Source organism: Salmo trutta, chromosome 22 (genome assembly GCF_901001165.1).
Source record: "Salmo trutta chromosome 22, fSalTru1.1, whole genome shotgun sequence".
Classification (NCBI taxonomy): domain Eukaryota; kingdom Metazoa; phylum Chordata; class Actinopteri; order Salmoniformes; family Salmonidae; genus Salmo; species Salmo trutta.
In genome coordinates this window covers 6777493-6791199 of record NC_042978.1, presented here as the reverse complement: position 1 = coordinate 6791199, position 13707 = coordinate 6777493, and the positions used below count along the sequence as shown (strand labels likewise).

The 13707-nt window shown below is 44.6% G+C and overlaps 1 protein-coding gene and 1 long non-coding RNA gene across 26 annotated transcripts in view; one reads left to right on the top strand and one right to left on the bottom strand.

Moving 5' to 3' along the window:
- The window catches only part of LOC115157974 (receptor-type tyrosine-protein phosphatase S), a 280182-nt gene that overhangs the window by 127721 nt on the left and 138754 nt on the right, over window positions 1-13707 (top strand). For all 25 annotated transcript variants that reach the window (XM_029706364.1, XM_029706362.1, XM_029706387.1 and 22 more), the window contains one exon: window positions 1943-2130. In XM_029706364.1, coding sequence (XP_029562224.1) covers window positions 2034-2130 — 97 coding nt within the window. In that variant the 5' untranslated portion in view covers window positions 1943-2033. The remainder of the gene's footprint in view (window positions 1-1942; window positions 2131-13707) is intronic.
- LOC115157976 (uncharacterized) lies at window positions 8757-9135 on the bottom strand. Its single transcript, XR_003868592.1, has 2 exons — window positions 9034-9135; window positions 8757-8901 (listed from the first exon to the last, which is right to left on the bottom strand). It is a non-coding gene; the product is annotated as an uncharacterized LOC115157976 (long non-coding RNA).

Below are 13707 nucleotides of genomic sequence, written 5' to 3'. Positions count from 1 at the left end.
CAATAAATCACTACCCCACACAATGTCTACTTCCTATGGGCTTCAGACAGGCGAGGCTTAGCCTCCTGCTGGAGAGATCCAGAAACACGGTGCAATTCTTCCACCCCCCCCCCCCACTGTTTACATCTAGAACAATAAGCCTGACATAGCAAACCATCCCCCTCCACACTTCCATACCCCCTCTCATTACCTCTCCCTATCCCTTTCTCTAACTGACATCACCTGCCCTGAAGAAAAAAAACAACAACACAAGACTGTTCGTCAACACAAATAAGAAAGACAAGCGGGAGGAAGAGTGCTAGAAGCGTGTACTGAGAGTGTCTGTGTGTGTGTGTGTTGAGCGATGAGCTCAGGTTCTGACGGCCCCCAGTCTTTGGCGCGGAGAGCCACAAAAGGCCCATTGTTGGAGTTAAGGAGCTCTGCCGACTCGACTCCTCCCCGGAGTGTGTGTGTGTGCTTACGTTGTGTGTACGTGTGTGTGTATGAGTCTCGAAGTGTGTGTGTGTATGTGTGTTTGCTCGTGTGCCTGTCTGTGCGTTGGTATCTCCATGTGTGTGTGTGGAGGGATGGGCCCTGCGGCTAGGCGGGTGAAGACTTGGCAGGCGGTGTGGTGTGGCGTCTGGGGTGCCGGGTTACTCTGCAAGTATAGCTGCGGCCTGTCTGACTGGAGGTGTGTGTTGCAAAACAATCCTCCCTCAAGCTACGTTCACGTGGCTGAGAGAAAAGAGACATCAGGGTTGTCCCATTGGAAGTGGAACACTGAGGATTTTTAATGGCATCTGATGCACAGGGAATGTTTTGTGGTCACACAGCAGTTGTGGATTGACCACATGAATGACTACACTAATGGGTAATTGGAAGAGGTGGTCATCCCAGTGGTAGTGGTTATTTTGATGTCTCCAAACATTTTAGAACTCCTCAGAACTAGTCTGGAACTTTTAGAACCTTCCAGTGACCTGCAATGCAGCTCCAAAATGGCAGTTGTTACCAAGCCCCATTCTGTCTACCAAGCACAGCATCTCAGTGTACACACACACACACACACACACACACACACACACACACACACACACACACACACACACACACCAGGTATTCAGCCTCCTCTCCATTCATGTCATGGATCCTGAAAAATCACTCATCTCTCTCCTCTCTCTCTCTCTCTCTCTTCCCCTCCATGTTCTCTTAATTCCTCCTCTTTTAATTAAAGTGTGTAACTGCGTTCGGGCATCAAACGTGGCAGACATATCAACGAGGGCCCACTTGCTGGGCGCTACCGCCGTGCGCACCCAGGGGATCCGTGCCAAATGGCGTCCTATCACCCTTACAGTACACTTCTTTTGACCAGGGCCCGTAAGTCTCCGGTTAAAAGTAGTGCACTACGAAGGGTATAGGGTGCCCTTCGGGACACATGCAGGGATTAATGGCAATTTGACTAAAACAAAGACACGCTGTCTGAAATATCGTCGGGTACCCCCATAATTACACAATGTGCCGATAAGCAAATAATGACAAGATCGAGAGATAAATGCCCCAGCTAATTATGAGATGTGAAAAGCAGTTTATTAGGATAGGGGGAGAACAGCTCTGGAGATGGATTTCCTGCTTCCTTGCCGCTCTCAGTCTATGTGACGGTGGTGTGTGTCTTGTCATAAATGCTGCCCATGCATATGAGCCTTGTGTTGTCTAGCTAGCACACAGCTGATAGGAACATGTATGGTAATGTATGCTCAACAGTGTGCATTTACTGACACAACGGTGACCTTCAGAGAGGCAGCAGAGGTTTGGAATGTATCCATTGTTGAACAGAGTAAAGATTCATGTGTTGTGTGTGTTTGACATCACCCCAGGCTTTGAAGCAGACTCCCTTTTAAAACGCTTGAATGCTCAATTGGCAATATCCTAGCTCATCATCACCCCCCCTCTCTTCCTCTCCCTGCAGAGTGCCAAGACGTCCTGTGTGAAGACCCCAGCCTCCTTCTTGTGGGGCCTCGGCTCTCCAGCCAGGTCAAAAGTCGCCCCCGGGAAACAAGATGGCCGCCGGCGGTCCACCCTGCCTTTCTCTGCCGGCCCTGCTGCCCCTCTGCGCTCTGTTGCTCTGTTTGCTGTTCACTGGCTCCCATGCCCTATGTGAGTACTACTATAATATTTGTGTGTGTGTGTGGGTGGGTAAGTGGGTGGGTGGGTAAGTAGGTAAGTGGGTGGGTAAGGTATAGTTTGTGTGTGTGTGTGTGTGAGAGAACGTGTGTACAGTATGTCTTGAGGGCTATTCACACTGCTGAGCCGAACCGAGCCATTCTAAACCATGCTGTACTGAGCCGGCCTGATTATGCATCCACCATAGTTGCTGGAACCGGGCTGAAAAGGACCATGTGAATAGAAAATACTTCTTTAGTTTGGTTTTGGTCAGAACTATAGTGTTAAAATCATATGAATGTCAAAATAGTTTTTCAAATCAAATGCACTTTCAGGTTTTTACTGGATATCACCTGCGTTCCGAGTTTGAGTTTACTTTTTGACCTATTTAATATGTTATTCACTTTTTATTAATGACATGTTGTACGTCAGATGACATGACATACGTGGAGTTGTTGTATGTCTGTCTATCTGTCCATCTGTCACGGATCCCTCTGGAACTTTCATTGCGCACACCTGGCTCCTATTCCTGCTGTGTGTTTTGGGCTTTCGTGCCCTTGTGGATTGCGCAGATGATTACGGGTCTCGTCGCGTGTGTTAATCATTGTGCGCTGGTGTTATTTATTCGAGGTACTCCCCGCTCTTTTGTTTTGGGTTTCCACCTTGTGTTTTGTTACGTGATTGTTTGGTCTTCGTCCCCGTGCCTTTACACGGCACGCTGTAATTTGGGCCTTAATTTAAAAAAAACGATTACGCATTCCTGCGTCTGTCTCCCGAATCGTTGATAACAACGTGACACTACCTGTATGTCGTCCCATCTCTCACCATACAATGGCTTTGTCTCAAATGGGACCCAATTCACTATGGGCCCTGGTCAAAAGCACTGTACTACATGGGGAATAAGGTGCCATTTGTGATGTATCCCATAGCTCCTCTGATTTTCAATATCGTCGGCTCTCTTATCCCGAAACTCCCCGTTCGGATTTGTTCTGCACCATTTCTCCGCTAAGATGGATTTAGAGACGCATTAGGAAAACAAAACAAAGGGAGTGCAGAGAGAAATAAAAGAGGGAGAGATGGGGGGAGAGAACGAGGGAGAAGAGCGATGCTTTCTCGCTGTTCACAGTGTTTAAATCCAGTTGAGTCAGTGTACGGCTGGGAGGGTCTGTGGTGTGTGTGCGTAACTGCATGACAATGTGTCACATTCTGGTCCCCTCCTCTTCCTCCCTCCCTCTCCTCTTCCATCTCCTTTTTCTTTCCTCAATATTCTCCTAACCTCTTCTCTGTCTTTTTCGTTGTTGTTGCTTGTTTTGTGTGTGTATGTTTGAGCGTGCGTGCATGGTAACACAGTACGTGATAGAATGCATACAATCTCTACAGCGTATAGAGAGTTGTCTGACTATCTATTTACGATTGGTCCTTTGCTCTTTGTGTCTGCTGTTTTTGTTCTGTGGCCAGTGTCTGGAGTAGAGACCGATGGCACACTCACACCATAGGCTGATGTATATCTATCACTCCTCTTGTCTGGAATCAGTCCCTGTCTATCTACCCGTCTGTCCACAACTTGATCTATTGTTGCCTGTTCTCTCCTCCTTAGTTCTTTCACCCTCTCATTCACTCACTCACTTTGTTGAGTGTGTGCTGTTTAAATAGCTGGGAGAGAGGATCATGCGCACACACAAACACACACACACACACACTATCTGTCATGCACACACACACGCACATTATCTCTCCTTCACACACACATACAGTTGAAGTCGGAAGTTTACGTACACTGGGGTTGGAGTCATTAAAACAAGGTTTTCAACCACTCCACAAATGTCTTGTTAACAAACTGGCAAGTCGGTTAGGACATCTTCTTTGTGCATGACACAAGTAATTTTTCCAACAATTGTTTACACACAGATTATTTCACTTAAAATTCACTGTATCACAATTCCAGTGGGTCAGAAGTTTACATACACTAAGTTGACTGTGCCTTTAAACAGCTTGGAAAATTCCATAAAAGGATGTCATGGCTTAAGCAGCTTCTGATAGGCTAATTGACATCATTTGAGTCAATTGGAGGTGTACCTGTGGATGTATTTCAAGGCCTACCTTCACACTCAGTGCCTCTTTGCTTGACATCATGGGAAAATCAAAAGAAATCAGCCAAGACCTCAGGAAAAAAATTATAGACCACAAGTCTGGTTCATCCGTCATACCGCTCAAGAAGGAGACGCGTTCTGTCTCCTAGAGATTAATGTACTTTTGTGCGAAAATGCAAATCAATCCCAGAACAACAGCAAATTACCTTTTGAAGATGCCGGAGGAAACAGGTACAAAAGTATCTATATCCACAGTAAGACGAGTCCTATATCGACATAACCTGAAAGGCCGCTCAGCAAGGAAGAAGCCACTGCTCCAAAACTGCCATAAAAAAGCCAGACTATGGTTTGCAACTGCACATGGGGACAAAGATCATACTTTTTGGAGAAATGTCCTCTGGTCTGATGAAACAAAAATAGGGTTAGGGTTTGGCCATAATGACCATCGTTATGTTTGGAGGAAAAAGGGGGAAGCTTGCAAGCCGAAGAACACCATCCCAACCGTGAAGCATGAGGGTGGCAGCATCATGTTGTGGGGGTGCTTTGCTGCAGGACGAACTGGTGAACTTCACAAAATAGATGGCATCATGAGGCAGGAAAATTATGTGGATATATTGAAGCAACATCTCAAGACATCAGTCAGGAAGTTAAAGCTTAATAACAAATGGGTCTTCCAAATGGACAATGACCCCAAGCATACTTTAAAAGTTGTGGCAAAATGGCTTAATGACAACAAAGTCAAGATATTGGAGTGGTCATCACAAAGCCCTGACCTCAAACCTATAGAAAATTTGTGGGCAGCACTGAAAAAGCGTGTGTGAGCAAGGAGGTCTACAAACCTGATTCAGTTACACCAGCTCTGTCAGGAGGAATGGGCCAAAATTCACCAGACTTATTGTGGGGGGCTTGTGGAAGGCTACCCAAAATGTTTGACCCAAGTTAAACAATTTAAAGGCAATGCTACCAAATACTAATTGAGTGTATGTAAACTTCTGACTCACTGGGAATGTGATGAAAGAAATAAAATATTAAATAAATCGTTCTCTCTACTATTATTCTGACATTTCACATTCTTAAAAGAAAGTGGTGATGCTAACTGAACTAAGACAGGGAATTTTTACTAGGATTAAATGTCAGGAATTGTGAAAAACTGAGTTTAAGTGTATTTGGCTAATGTGTATGTAAACGTCCAACTTCAACTGTATTTGGCTAAGGTGTATGTAAACTTCCGGCATCAACTATGCACAAACACACACAAACGTCCCTCCATCTCTTTCTTTTCTCTATCTTTCTCCTCTTTGCAATTTGTCAGTATCGAGATTCAGCCCCATTTCATCAGGTTCCGGCAGTGGATATGATAGCTCTTTTTGTCAATCTCTCTGTCTCTCTCAGCCTCCTCCATCACTCCATTGCTTATGGAGCAGAGCTTTTGTATTCAACCCTCCTAATAATGCACGGCAGTCGCTTAGCAGGCAGCGCACGCACGAACTTACACACACACACACACACACACAGCCTCCCTCAACCCCCAACCTCTAATCACTCTTCCCACAAAGCCCCCAACCACCAGGCTCACCGGCCCCCCTCGTGGTCCTGTTAGCAGTAAACAGGCACAAACACACATACACACACACGCACATTCACATTCAGGTACACGCTTTCTCATACACATAAATATGCACACTGAGCTGGACATAAAAAACTTAGACACCCACGGTCCATCCATCTTGCCGTCTCTCTCCCTCCTCTGATTGCTGGTTGAGATTGGATCCAGCCACCGCTCCTCTCCCACTGATTGACAGAGATACCCTCCCCCTCTTTTTTGTTTTGTCTCATTTCTGTTTTTCTCCCCCCTGCCTCGTTTAAGCAGTCTGTCTGTCGCTCCCTCCATCTCTCTACCTCTCTCCTCACAACTATTTTTGTTTCGATGCACCTGTGGGCTTTATGTGTGATGAAGCCTGACACATGCACGCATACACATGCAAACACACACACACACGCGTGCATACGCGCTCACAGACACACACACACCAGAGTGGCCCAGGGGTGCAGTCATCCAACTTTATTTTCTCCCACCTGCTCATCGTGGGGGGACGAAGAGCCTCACATTAGTCTCTCCTCCCTCCCTCTGTCTGTCTCTTTCTCTCTCTCGCTCTCTCTCTCGCTCTCTCTCGCTCTCACCATCAACACCTCCTACCCCCTCTCTCCCCCCCCCCCCCTCTCTCTCTCTTACTCTCTTTCCATCAACACCTCCCACTCTCTTATTCTCTCTCTCTCTCTCACACGAGCAGAGCAAGTGGATGTCACCTCATCAAAGACGGCCTGTGCTAAAAGCATGATGTCATTCTCCCCCCTCCCTTTCCCTTTCTCTCTCCCTCTCTCGCTACTCCTTTCACTCTCTCATAAATCACAACGAGGAGGAGATGTTTTTAATCAAAAAGGGAAAAAAGGCTGTTGAATAAATCTAGCTACCCCGCTGTAATATAGCGTTGGTTTACATCACTGTGTGTGTGTGCGTAACCCCCTGCTGACAGCCTTGTTGGGAAAACAGCATAGCGGTCCCTCATCTTCTAAATTGCCTGTGTACTAGAGGAGATTGTAGGGTCACCTAGCAAAACAAGCGGTCACGCCTCTCGATTGACCAATCACAAGCTCTGCTCCTTGTTTTTGCCCTTCAAATTCAGAGAAATGGATGCATGTTTGGTCGATGTTTGTTTTTTGTTCTGTTTGTGTGCGTGTGTGCGTGTGTGTTTCCTCAGATCTCATCCCTGCAGGGTGGGACTACCCTCTTCCTTTCCAAAAGGGGCCAAATGTCAGCGTCCTGATTCCCACATTTCTCGATTCCTACACACACACACACACTATTTAAAGGCCCTGTCCCTCCGTCCAGGGTGTGTCAGTGTGTCTAACCACAGCACTCAGGGCCACCATTATCCTTCCGTCTGTCTCGTCCAAAAACCGCCCGACTGCCAGACACCACGAGCGACAGCGCCGTCGTCCAGAAATAGCCGAACAACTGGCTGCACAGTCCTATTTGTTCTTCTGCGGTCAGTTACTCCGCCTCCCTCCGCCATAAAAAGCGCCTCTGCCCCTTCTACTCTGGACGGCTCATCAATTCCCCAACAATATTGAGCAATAAATGAGGCCCTCTACTCCAACCATGTAAAACATTTCTTGGAATGTATATATACAGTATTATATGCATAAACATATGGGTATAAGCACCATGTTGCTGCTCCATGACCACCAACTTAACTAATGTGGTGGAAAAGGATTTTCTAGTCAGCGTATCTCATTTTTGGGAGGGTACAAGTGCTTTTTTTTTGTGCAACAAGCAAGGACAATTGAAAACAGCGATGTTTATTTGCGACGTTTATTTATGCCCCCTGTCCTCTGTGCAATCTACTTAAGAGTGGCTGTGCTAGCCTAGTGTTCTGGCTGGACCGCCTAATTTTAATTGACTAGAGCCCAAAGTGATGGGGGGGGGGGAATTTCAATGATTTATTTTCCTTTGAAGTTGCCAAGTGAAACATTTCAGGCCCCTTAGGCAGGAGAGAGTCATTTTCTGGTTCTCTCACTCTCAACCCTACTCCTCATATAGTTTCGAGTTAAATTGTTGTTTAACCATTCACAGGCCAGTTACGTATACACTGTTATTATTGTGTGGTACATCATGTATTGCAGAACACACATGTTCTTGTCAACACAGTGGGTGAAATTCTGTTGCTTCGCCTTAGGAGCACTGAAGCTTATTCTGCCCTTTTTCCGAGGCCGTGTCTAGACTTGACATTTCACGCAGCTTTTGAATTCTGATCATGGGGTTCTGATCATGGAATTCAGAACACGTCGTGCGTCTACACCTACGTTTAAATGTGTCTAGCATGTCCACATTGTGTCTGGATTCCCTTGTCTTGGCTGTGTGCTTAGGGTCGTTGTCCTGTTGAAAGGTTAACCTTTGCCCCAGTCTGAGGTCGGGTTCTTGGTCAGTTCCCTGACCAAGGCCATTCTTCCCCGATTGCTCAGTTTGGCCAGGCGGCCAGCTCTAGGAAGAGTCTTGGTGGTTCCAAACTTCTTCCATTTAAGAATGATGGAGGCCACTATGTTCTTGGGGACCTTTAATGCTGCAGACATTTTTTTGTACCCTTCCTCAGATCTGTGCCTCGACACAATCCTGTCTCGGAGCTCTACGGACAATTCCTTCTACCTCATGGCTTTAAAAAATATATATAGTTTTTACCCCCTTTTCTCCCCAATTTTGTGATATTTAATTACAATTTTTACAATCTTTTAAACTTCAATTGGTTACTTTTTAAATGTGTGGCCAACTGTTCCAAGAGCCACAGTGTACAATATTTTTCTCCAGCCAAGCCTTAACACAATTGTTCAAACTAATCAACTAAATATGATATTCAACCTAGACTGGGGACTTCATCATTAAGAGACAGTTATCTACTAGTTGTCTCTTCTTCCTGACTCAGGTGTATAAGGCTTGGGTGGAAGAAAAGCAACATAAATGCCTCATGGGAATTCATATTATTTTTCCAACATTTATTATTGTCAACTTACATCTCAAAGCTATGCATGCACTAAGCCTTGACCTGGTACACACACATTTCTCTGTCCTCAGTTTGATTGAACGCCTCGATCGGTCTTTTTGCCTTGTAACTGATTGTTTCTAGAAAGAGAGAAGGGACAACACATGATCAAGATGTGCTAGCTACTAGTTTCAAAGAAATGAAATATGTAATCGTTACAAAGAATGTCTGTATGAGCTACATTTATGAAAGTATTACATCAGTTTACTTACCTTATCAGTCTTGAAGTATCATTTATCACCAAAAAAAGTGTTATGAGTGAGTGCACCACAAACATCTTTCCAGGGTGTTAATGCAGCCTCCTCCTAAGATAGCCTCGGGGTAGGGGAAGGGTATCCATCTGCAAAATTGAAGTCTTGCTTTGATGTCAAGTCAGCTCATATTGTTGCTACCTTAGCTGTGGTGCTAGCTAACATGCTAATGAAAACTGACAGTAGCATATTAACATGCATATTCGTATTAAAAGACCAACGTATTCACCTAAAAAAAAACGTGTTTAGGCAAATCATTAATTACCTAGCTAGCTAACACATTAATTGTGCAAAAATATGATAGCTAAGCGCTAGCCAGTCAGTCAGACGGATTGAAACTGGTATCAACAAAATGTGTTTCACTCTATCCCATAAAACATGACATTGCTAACTGGATATCAATTAGCTAACACCATTTTAATGTTTATTAGGAAGTTTAGTTAATAAGTTAGATCCTCACAGGACAACTTTGGTAGATAGCTAGCTTGGTTTCCATTTCCCAATAGGTTTTTTTAATCCCCCATGATTAGTTGTCAACGGTTACTGGTCTAGGAACTCATGAGTTCACCAGATAAGGCTTCTGGTAAACTGTTTGCCACTAGTGGATAATAAATATTGTTGTCACAGGTTTGCCACAGATTCAAATATAATCTTGAGAAAATTTTTGCCAGAAAAAACCTCTGGTGAGGTGTTTGCCACTAGTGGCAATAAATATGATTGTTGCCAAAGGTTTGCCGCATATTCACCACTAGTGACAAACATTTGCAAACTTCTGGCAACATTTTGTGGCACGCTCTTTAATTTGCAGCAAATTTGCCACAAACTTGCAGGAAGTTTGCCGCAACAAATTACATTTTTGTAAGGGCTGATTGCGTCCAGACTGAGGAGAAATCCGCGTCTCTGACCACCACCTGAAGTGGTCAGCCAGATCTGAACACAATGCAACTTTTGTGCGTCTAGACCTGTCTTTTCAATGCGATCTTCGTATTCCGATAGCAGAAGACGCATGTAAGTGTCAGGTGTAGACACTGGCCACGTTTATTTTGGTTATTTGGTCCATTCGTTTGAGTGATGTTGTTCAAGTCAAGCTTGACAAGACAATGCAGGTGATTGAAGTGCATGAAATTGTAATGTGTCAAACACTTTGATGAGCACTCTCCTCAAGTTTACATCTTCAAAGGTTTTACAAATGGAATAATATCATTTCATTTTATACTTGACCTCCATGTGATTTAAATAAGAGCAGATTCTTCTGGATGGATATGCAGTAGTTTTCCAAAATATGGGACTTTACATTTCTACCATTCATGATGTTGTCAACAACATTTGTTTTGCTCATGGTTTTTCCGGATGAGTGCTTGATTGGTTTCATGTGCTGACTTTGGGTATTCAGGTTGAATATGAGTATGGCTGTCAAAATGTAGACTAACTTAAAACAGTAGACTAAGTAATGACCTCGTGATTGTTCTCATGCCTTGTTCAATTGAGCAAAGACAAGTGATCTTTTTCATAAAAACCAGAGCGTTTCCAATTACCCTGTGTCATGAACAAAAGGCTGTGTCTTTTGTATTTTTCCTTCTCCTCCACTAAAGTTATTCTTCAGTGAGAAGATGGAGTGGATTTATCTCTTTCTCCTTTCAGGCAGACCCATTTTCTGTGTCTCTCGTTACACGTTTTGACCCAAGATGTGGCCCTGGCCCTGGCTCTCAGCAATTGCAGGTGTTATTTTCATTCAGGTGGAGTCACCAAGTGTCAATTGCCTGAAGAGACTCAGAATGACACCAAATTGTTCCTATTGCACTAACTCCTCCGATTGCGTGGCCATTTTGAAATTGCCTGCGCTCTTAAACTTAATTTTCTGTCACCTCCCCGGAATTGAACTGATTTATTTCCAACGAGGTAAGGTATACTTAGCTGTTTTCTTTTAGTCTGTGCACTAAACAATGGTTTCAATGGGACCAATTTGGAGCTATTATGAGCTCACCACTTTCCGGTTCAGCTTCTTCGACAGTCATGTGGTTGGGAGACCACTGGGCATTAACACTCTGAGAACTCGCATTTCCTTCCCACATCCTGCAGTAAGTTTTTTGTTGGCCTGCCTACTGTGTACTGTGCATCCTCATTTGCAGTGTAGACTGCCCACATTCACTTTATGATACTTAGCGGAAGGAGACAATGTGAAGATGTGAAGATAAAAGGATCATTATTATCTTGCGGTTCCTCAGTCTGGGCCTCCTGAGCCTCCGTAGCTCCAACCCCTTTGCCCAGTTGGACTGGAGTGAGAATAAGAAGGTGGCCCACTCGGATGTTTGGTCTGACAGTCCAGTCAGCACGCTCAGTTTGTGAATGACTGCATCCAAGGTGACTCGATCCACCACCTGGCCCCGAGAGCCAATCCCAATGAACCCCTCTTCCCCTGCCTTAATTGAAAAAGCAATTGTTTCATTAAGTCATTAGAATCGCCAGGCAAGGCGAGGATTACAGTACATCGGGTGGTGAGAGATGCCAAATGAGCCCTCAGAAACTCCACTGCGTGGCACAGGATTAGCACGGGCTGCCAATTGTTTATTGATGGGACTCGGTGGAAGCTATTATCTGTTAACAGCAAAGTTCTAACATGGGACCTACACCGGTCAATGAGTGGAGGATCAAGAGCCATACGTCCTCCAGCATTGCTACAGCTAGAATGGGGAACTGGGATATCCTCATACATCAAACCTCCGTCTTATTGGTTCCCATGACAGTTTACACCACCGATGTAACTCCGCAAGTATCAGAGCAAGCGGCCGGGGAAGCCCAACCAACCACCTCTTTTTCCCATACACCCATGCTCCTGCTTCTTTCGTTCTTCTGCTTCCTGATTCAACCTCTTCTTCGCAGCAGTCGATTAGCCCTAGCCAGGAGCAAGAGTGTGCGAGAGACAGAAACCCAAGACAAAAGAGCAAGAGAGGCAGGGGTATAGAAACAGAGGTCAGTTTCCATAGCAATTGATCTTGCCTGGGCAGCCGGTGAAAATTGGTTCTTGATTGATGGGGGCTTGATGTGTTGAGGTCTGGAGGGTGTTGGGGGGTTGAGGGTGGATGGGTCTTAAGCCAGGCCTTAGCCAGTCAGGATTCTGTACAAGTGGCTAGCTAGCATGCTGAGATCTGTGGATGTGGGCCTACCTCACACAGCTGAACCACAAATATCTATGCTTAAGTAGGTTAGGAACGATGTGGTGGTTACTTGAAAACTAATATTTTTGTCCCTACGACATTTCTTCTTCATTACTGACTAAATGTATTACCGTCCAGCAATGAAAAAGGATAGTGTCCTGTCAGAAAATGCTGACAGGGCTAATCCAATTTGTACACATTAGTAATTATGATGTGCATGTTCGGTTGTGTGCGTTGTAAAGCTTATGTGGCCCTCAAATATAGCAGTTTCTGTTGTTCTCTAAGCCAGCAGCATTTACTAAAACATAACACAAAAATCGCTCTAACCTTCTTCCATTGTTATTGGCCTCTAGGGTATTGGAGAAGGTCAAATTAGGTGGTGAATAGTACCTCTAATATGTCCAAATGTTCCTTTCACCACCAAATAAGCCTGTAAAAGGTGTTATTGGCTGTAAAAGGTGCCTATTTTGATCAAGATGAAAGACAAGTGGCTTCTACCCATCACCCCTTTTTACAAATCATTCAATGGGTAGATGAGGTACAATTTTGGCCTCTTCTTTCCTAAGCCACATCATAATGGGTCCTATTTATTCTCCAAAAGCTTCTCATCGATTACAGTGCTACGCATTGTAACCAAACCCTACTATTGCCTGATTTACCTACTAAATGGCAATCTGGAGGTACTGCAAATGGAACTCGCACTCACATGGAGCGAAAGGCTATTTGAAAGGAGGTGGTGTCGTTTCTCTTATCTGGGTGAGCAGAACCTACCAGTCAGTAGAGGGATGCTACATTAGCAAAACAAGTGTCTGCTTTACACAGTATGGGTTAGCCTTCCCCCTAGCAGTGGCAGTTGGCTCAATAAAGATTCCATTCTATGTCCCTGTGAAGATAGCTCACTACCCACATTTCAGGTTATTTCTGCACCGATGTCGTCTCCTGCTTGGAAGATAAACTGGGTCCTGTTTGCTTTATCAGTGTAAAGCTGTACGTTTCTCTATTTGAAAGAGGCCTGGGATAGAGGGAGATAATGAGGGACAGCTCAGCTGAGGTGGAATGAGAAACAGGAGTAACGAAAGTCCCAATAGGATTCATCTAATGATACTTATTGAAACCAATAGCCCACTTGTCAGTGATACACCAGTTTGTTATTGTGGACTTTTGTGGACTTTTTCCAGGCATTACAGTTAAATTGCCTAGATAACATCCAGGCTACACCTAGATCACAATGTGTTTGTATTTTGGTTGAATTTTCAGTATCATATTGTTTAGCTCGCGGTGATGTTGCTTATTATGGTGGAATGAGAAAGCAATTTATTTTCAATTGCCAATTTCTATCATGCAATTACTGCCTGCATGACAGTGGTGTTCAGACGCTGAATAAAGGGGTGAATTCAACAATAACCACCAGTGGGATGCCTGAGGCAGGAGGCAATTGAAAATGTTTAAAGGTTAATTATGCTGATCTCGGTTGTCATCC